At 47.2% G+C, this 7,076-nt stretch overlaps 1 protein-coding gene across 2 annotated transcripts; it reads left to right on the forward strand.

Moving 5' to 3' along the window:
- The first annotated feature begins 1,211 nt into the window (after window positions 1–1,211).
- Window positions 1,212–3,080, forward strand: RBM8A (RNA binding motif protein 8A). Of its 2 annotated transcripts, none has more exons than XM_006764157.2 (6): window positions 1,212–1,356; window positions 1,619–1,678; window positions 1,755–1,832; window positions 2,186–2,322; window positions 2,573–2,709; window positions 2,851–3,080. In XM_006764157.2, the coding sequence occupies exons 1-6, from the start codon at window positions 1,290–1,292 to the stop codon at window positions 2,894–2,896; spliced, it is 525 nt and encodes a 174-aa protein (XP_006764220.1). In that variant the 5' UTR covers window positions 1,212–1,289; the 3' UTR covers window positions 2,897–3,080. The 2 variants fall into 2 exon arrangements, with proteins under 2 accessions (XP_006764220.1, XP_006764221.1); XM_006764158.2 differs by having other exon boundaries at window positions 1,758–1,832.
- The last annotated feature ends 3,996 nt before the right edge of the window (window positions 3,081–7,076 follow it).

Consider the following 7,076-nt stretch of genomic DNA (forward strand, 5'->3'; position numbering starts at 1 on the left):
TCTAGTATTAGACACAGATAAGCATTCAAAATTGTTTGACTAAAAAATAAGAAATCAATAAGTAAGTGAATCTTCAGTCCACTACTGTTTAAGGCCTACATCGCGAATCCAGGATTTGGGGACAATATAGGTTTTGTTTCACTCCGAGGTTTTTTGTTTGTTTTACTTAAAGGCATTTTTAAAAAGATACTTATTTGAGACAGAAACAATCGACTTGTTGTTCCACTTATTTCTGCATTCATTGGTTAATTCTTGTATGTGCCCAGGCCTGGATGAACCCGCAACGTTGGCATATGGGGTTAATCAACTGAGCTACCTGTCCAGATCTCAACTCCTCGCTTTTTGTTGTTGTTTTTAAACTGATTTGAGAGAGAGAGGTGGGGAGAGGGAGAGAGATAGAAACATTTATGATGAGAGAGAATCATTGATCAGCTGCCTCCTACTGGGGGTGGAGGCGCAACTAGGCAGGTGCCGGGACCCTGAATCCAACCGTGACCTCATGGTTCATGGGTTGACGCTCAACCACCAAGCTGCACCAGCTGGGCTCAACTCCTAGGTTGTTAAAAGCGAAAAACCCGCTACATCCCCCAAGAAGCTAAAGCCCCTATTCTGCTTAAAGCCGTGATCTTTTATGAATTCCCCCGAGGTGGTGGGGAACGTTGGGGATTAGCCTTAAAAAGAAAAAAGGTTGGTATCTGTCTCACCAAAAGAGCTGCACAACCAGGTCTGTTAGTTTCTTGAAGAGAGAAATTCGTCCGCAGTATGAGCCAGCGTTGCAGACCGAACTTTTTTCTTTTTAATGCTCACATCACAGATCCTGCTGCTCCTCGGAACAGGGTAAAGGCCTGGAAGTTTTGAAAGAAAAAAACTTTCTTCAACTTCCATTTTCTAGTATGAGTGAGAGAAGGCAACCCTCCACTAAAGGAATCATGCTGGGCTCCTCTGCCAGCAGCATTTCTCCTCGGTGGCCGCGGATAAGAGGAAGCCGTTGGTTCGCGGCCGGCGCGTCCCCGCCCAGCGGCAGCTTCCAGCTCGCGACCTGCTCAAGATGACTACAGGAGCACTTCCGGCTTCCGACCTGCTCAAGATGGCGACATGGGCACTTCCGGCTCTTCCCGGACTAGGCCCGCCCCCACGTGCGTATACACCGCGTCTAGGGCGGGACTTAGAGAAAGCTTTTGATTGGTCAGCTGGACTGGTGACCTTTCCCCTCCGCGACAGCTTGCCGGGCGCTTAAAGCCTGAGCGCTAGATCCTGAGCGACACGGACGCGGGTTACAGGGAAGCAAGATGGCGGACGTGCTGGATCTTCACGAGGCCGGCGGCGAGGATTTCGCCATGGATGAGGATGGGGACGGTGAGGACAGTGGAGGCGGCTGCGGGAAGCGGGGAAGGTGCGAGAGAAGGACGTAATAGGACAACCGTTCCCCTTCCCCGCGGCGGGAGGCGGGAGCGGGGCAACGGGCTGCAGGGCCTGCAGACCCCGCCCCCGGTGGCGGCGTGGGGCGGGGCTAGAAGGGACTGGAGGTGGTGGGGTCCGCGCTCAGAATGTCTGCGGAAAGAGGCTGTTGTTCTACAGGTTACCTTTGGCACTTATTCTTTCACTTGTGGGGTTACAGAGAGCATCCATAAACTGAAAGAAAAGGCGAAGAAGCGGAAGGGCCGCGGCTTTGGCTCCGGTGAGTGTGAAGAAAATGGGGTCCTGGGGGACAGTGGGAAATGGGGCCTTCCGGTGATCTAGGGTGTGTTCCCTAGAAGAGGGCTCTCGAGCGCGGATGCGGGAGGATTACGACAGCGTGGAGCAGGATGGCGACGAGCCGGGCCCGCAGCGCTGTGAGTAGCGGACCAGTGGGCGGTGTGTCTGCAGGGAGCTGGGGGACGTGGAGGCAAACCCGCGGGAAGGGGCCGAGGTCTGCAGTCGGGGTCCTCTTGCAGCGGTTCTCAACCTGTGGGTCGCGACCCCATCGGCGGTCGGACGACCCTTCCACAGGGGTCTCCTAAGACCATCCTGCATATCAGATATTTACATGACGATTCATCACAGTAGCAACATTACAGTTATGAAGTAGCAACGAAAACAATTTTATGGTTGGGTCACCACATGAGGAACTGTATTTAAAGGGCCAGAAGGTTGAGAACCACTGTGAGCCTTTCTCCCTGTGCTCACCGCCCTCCCTTCCCCGCAGCTGTTGAAGGCTGGATTCTCTTTGTCACCGGGGTCCACGAGGAAGCCACGGAGGAAGACATCCATGACAAATTCGCAGAGTATGGGGAAATTAAAAACATCCACCTCAACCTGGACAGGCGCACGGGGTACCTGAAGGTACTGAGTTACACTCCTTGCCTCCCCCCATCACCCTGAGCCGGGGCAGATCTCCCCCGGTCGCGCTGGTCTGCCAGGAGCAAAGTTGAAACCAAATGACATTGGAAATGGAGTTTGTTAGACGCAGCAGAGACAGGAGCCGAGGAACCTGTGGGGTATACGGCAGGGATGTGTGATGCATGTTGTTTAAAGTTGATAGGACAGGGCTTGGTGGTACAGGGTTTTGATCGCCGTCTTTCGCTTGCCCTAGGGGTATACTCTCGTTGAGTATGAAACATACAAGGAGGCCCAGGCTGCGATGGAGGGACTCAACGGCCAGGATCTGATGGGACAGCCCATCAGCGTGGACTGGTGTTTTGTTCGGGGTCCACCCAAGGGCAAGAGGAGGTAAGGTGGAGGGGCAGACACTACCTTGGTGAAGGGAATATGAGCGAAACAGAGAAAGGACATTGCAGGTCCCTCTGACGGACCTCTCCCCCCTCCCCCCATCATCACCCCCAACAACACCCTTCCTTTCACTTTTCCTAGGGGTGGCCGGCGGCGCAGCCGGAGTCCAGACCGGAGGCGACGCTGACAGGTCCTCTGCTGGCCAGGTGTTCCCTGCAGAGATTCCATGTGACCACACAGCCTTGGAGAAATGGGGCCCGGGTGGAACTCGCTGTTTATATTTAATCCTTTACCCTCTTACTTAGTGTTTTGGAACTTGGGGGGGTGGGGGGGTTGCGTTATAAATAAATGTCCCATTTTTGTTTTCTACATTTAAAATTCTTTTCTTGCTCTAACCTTGCAAGCTCTGCAGTGCTCTTTACATAGGCAGCGTGGGGCCTGTGAAGGCACTGCTCCCAGTACCTGCATTCAGTGAGTTTCTACATGAGGCATACTCAGTCCCAAAGAGTCAAAGTAGAAACACTGCTCAAGGTATTTCATTGTCTTGGGAGCTAAGAGCAGGGGTAGAAGTGAGATGTTTTCAGGATATTAACGAATAATTATTCTGTTCCTATATACTCTGTCCTGAGCAATTGGGTGCTACAGGAATGTTTTCTTTTTGTTTCTCCTGCCTGTACTGCCACATTCGTTTGTACCTCCAGCTGCTGAAGGGCTTAAATGGGCTATTCTCCCAGACTCGCTTTCCCTAGAGGAGTCTATACACAGTTCTTGGTGCCCACTTTGGCAGCCAAGGGTGAAGGCCCCTTGGAGATGACCCAGAGGAGCACTGATGAGGCCAAAGAGAAGAGGAAGAGGCTGGGAGGAACTCCGGTTAGCATCGTGGGAGAGAACCAGCGAGTAGGGAGGTATCCGGTAGAGGACAGAGGTCAGCAAAGTCAGCAGGGCTGGTCGCAGGTGCACAGGCACGGGGTGATTGTCTAAGGAGCGGCCGAGGGCAAATTCACTGGTAGGTTTGGGATTTAGAAAATACACTGCCATCCAGAACCACTCAGCTCTGACCTGAGTAATGGGTGAATTGATGGGTGGGCAGTGAGGTGGTGCTCTCCCCTACAAGGAAGAGAATGCTCCAGACCCTCTTCTTTGAAACTTGGGACTGTGTGCTCCTTTCCCCCGTGGATTATGACAGACATGTTGGAGAAAAGTTTTGGTGTTTTTTAATTTTATTATTTCCTATTTTTATTGATTTCAGAGAGAAAGGGAGTGGGAGAGCGAGGAAAACATTGATCGGCTGCCTCCTACACACCTCCTACTGGGGATAGAGGCTGCAACCCAGGCTTGTGCCCTGACCGGGAATTAAATTGTGACCTGGTTCATAGGTCGACACGCAACCACTGAGCCACACCGGTGGGCAAAGTTTGCTTGAGGTGTTGTGCTGTGTGAAGCTACTAAGTCTACTTTAAGACATCATGGTGTCCCAAGTGTAAAGGAGAATACTGATCACGTTTCTCCTTAATCCTTGTCCATCTAACTCAAGTTCAGATGATGGCTAGAGGTTGGTTAGAATTGGAGGCATTCAAGAAAATTATATGCAGCATTAGGTACTAAAAATACAGTTAGAATCTCACTTTTGGCTTGATAAGTAGCTATCAGATAAATGAGACCAGAGGCAGTTGTTTGAGGATATGCATGAGAGCCTGGGGATTGAGGTCTCACCTTCTTGTCGGGGAACTAGACACACTGAAGACAGTGTGGCGATAGCAGATGGTCATGGCAGTCAGTGGCACAGAATGGGCAGCAGAAGAAGAGGTTATAGGTACTCCCTTGCCATTGAGCCTTGAAGCCGCCTTTGGTAACACAGAGTGAAGGGCCTGGGCCAGCTTGGCGGATGGTATGGAATAGCAACAGCTGGAGTGGGGTTGAGGACCATTAGAACTGGTCCCCTTCCACCTCCCCCAACCTGCCCACCATTGTCACACTTGAATCTGTGCAGAACACTACAGTGCTGAGTTATGGTTCATCCATGGTGCCAATATTTAAAAGGTTAGAAATGTATCTTGAAAATCCCTGTGTCCCCTTAGGATGGCGAACCTGACATGCGTGTCAGAGGTGACACGCGAACTCTTTTTTGGTTGATTTTTCTTATTTTTTAATTTTTTATTTTTATTTATATTAGTTAAGGTATTACAAATGTGTCCTCATCCCCCCACCCCATTAGATTTTTCTTTGTTAAATGGCATTTAAATATATAAGATAATTATCAACAAATTTCTATATGTGACCCGGCACCAGAGTTAAGTTAGGGTTTTTCAAAATGCTGACCCACTGAGCTCAAAAGGTTCGCCATCACTGCCTTAGGCTATGGAGCTAACCATTAAGTTTGTTAAATCCTGGGACTTAAAGAATCCTGTCTCTCTCTCTTTTTTTTAATTACTATGCTAAATATTGCACTTTATAAAAGGATCTCTCTACCACTTCACCAACATTTTTAGCTGAAATGATTTTCCTGATGTGTCTGATTAATTCTGTGGGAAAAAAGCTTGTGTAAAATGGGTGTTGCTAAAATTTCAGGCCATTGTGCAACCACTCTGAAGTGACCTTTAGTAATAGACTTTTGTACAGTAACTATAATAGTGAAACAATGTTAAATAATAAAATTTAACATTTTCCAAATGCTCTTGGCTGCCCTTCCCCCTTTTTGGTAAATTGCTGAGTTTTTGGTTTGAATAGTAAAGAGTATTTTTCAGGTTTGAGCTTCAAGTAAGTTAGTACCTTGGTTCAGGTAAGGTAGATTTGACTCACACTTCATTTGGTAAAAGGCAAGCTTTGTAGGTATCAGATTCCTAAATATGAGGCATTTGGAAAAGTGATTTCAGCAGGTGGAGGGGCTTTTAGGAAAGGTAGATGGTATCAGCCATAGACATACAATGGCATGAACTGCTTGGACATTGACTAATGCTGAGCTAGTTGGACATTGGTCTCTCCTCCTGTCCCATCTTGAGTCCATATAATTCTGGGGGTTTGGAGTTCTGGGGTGTTTTTCTTTGCACTATGCCTAGAAATACTTGACACTGTGAGAAGTGGCTGAAAAAAAGGTCAGGCTCCTGGACTTCCATTTGATCCATAGCCTTACTTCTGCCCCCTCTCCCTACTTTATATGCAGTTTACCTATAACCTATTGATACTTGGAAACTTTAGGTTACAGACTAATTTCTAACTACCCCCATAGTCCATCGCACTGCCACAACATTTTTTTTTTAAAGTGGTGTTTCCCCCCCCCTGGCTGGGTAGCTCAGTTGGTTAGAGCGTCATCCCAATACGCACACCAGGATTGCGGGTTCAGTCACCAGTCAGGGCACCTGCAGGAGTCAACCAATGAATGCATAAATAAGTGGAACAACAAAATTGATGTTTCCTCTCTTCTCAAATCAATAATAAAAAATTTGTTTTAAACATTTTTAACACTGGTATTTTAAATACAACATACAGAATATGTTGTGCAGAGTTACACAAGAGCAGACTATTTTGGAACCAAAAATATCTCACTTTTTGCACATGCATCATGTTACCACCAGTTTGCCATTGAAGCAAATGGAGGTTGCAACTATTAATCAGGTCAGGCTGTAAGAAATTATGAAATTCATCTTGTGGCCCATGGGTTTCAAATGATTTAGCCAAAGTCATATAGCTAGTAGTGGTAGAGCCTAGACTCAGGAAGAAAAGCAAAACAAAACAAGCAAACTGCAACAAAAACAGGCTTCTAACCCCCAAGTCCACACCTAGAATTTACTTCATATGAACAAAACCAACTGTAATTCCTTTTACACGGAGGCAACAAGTTCTTTTTAAATCTTGGGTTTAAGAAGGTCCTACTGCCCTGACCGGTTTGGCTCAGTGGATAGAGCGTCAGCCTGCGGGCTGAAAGGTCCCGAATTCGATTCCAGTTGGAGGCATGTACATCCCCAGTGGGGGATGTGCAGGAGGCAGCTGATGGATGTTTCTCTCTCATCGATGTTTCTAACTCTATCCCTCTCCCTTCCTCTCTGTAAAAAATTAATAAAATGTATTTTAAAAAAAGGTCCTACTTGCAACATACTATTGGAAGATTTTATTTTATTTTTTAAATATATTTTTTATTTCAGCTGATGGGTTTCTCTCATCGATGTTTCTAACTCTATCCCTCTCCCTTCCTCTCTGTAAAAAATTAATAAAATGTATTTTAAAAAAAGGTCCTACTTGCAACATACTATTGGAAGATTTTATTTTATTTTTTAAATATATTTTTTTGATTGCTTTTTTTTACAGAGAGGAAGGGAGAGGGATAGAGAGTTAGAAACATCGATGAGAGAGAAACATCAATCAGCTGCCTC

The sequence above is a fragment of the Myotis davidii genome, unplaced genomic scaffold (genome assembly GCF_000327345.1).
Source record: "Myotis davidii unplaced genomic scaffold, ASM32734v1 scaffold401, whole genome shotgun sequence".
Classification (NCBI taxonomy): domain Eukaryota; kingdom Metazoa; phylum Chordata; class Mammalia; order Chiroptera; family Vespertilionidae; genus Myotis; species Myotis davidii.

Excerpts from the sequence above, each read along its gene's own strand:
- RBM8A (XM_006764157.2), top strand. The coding sequence starts at position 1,290 with ATGGCGGACGTGCTGGATCTTCACGAGGCCGGCGGCGAGGATTTCGCC. Across the intron at positions 1,679-1,754 it reads GGGCCGCGGCTTTGGCTCCG|AAGAGGGCTCTCGAGCGCGG; the intron begins GTGAGTGTGAAG and ends TGTGTTCCCTAG. Across the intron at positions 2,323-2,572 it reads GGCGCACGGGGTACCTGAAG|GGGTATACTCTCGTTGAGTA; the intron begins GTACTGAGTTAC and ends CGCTTGCCCTAG.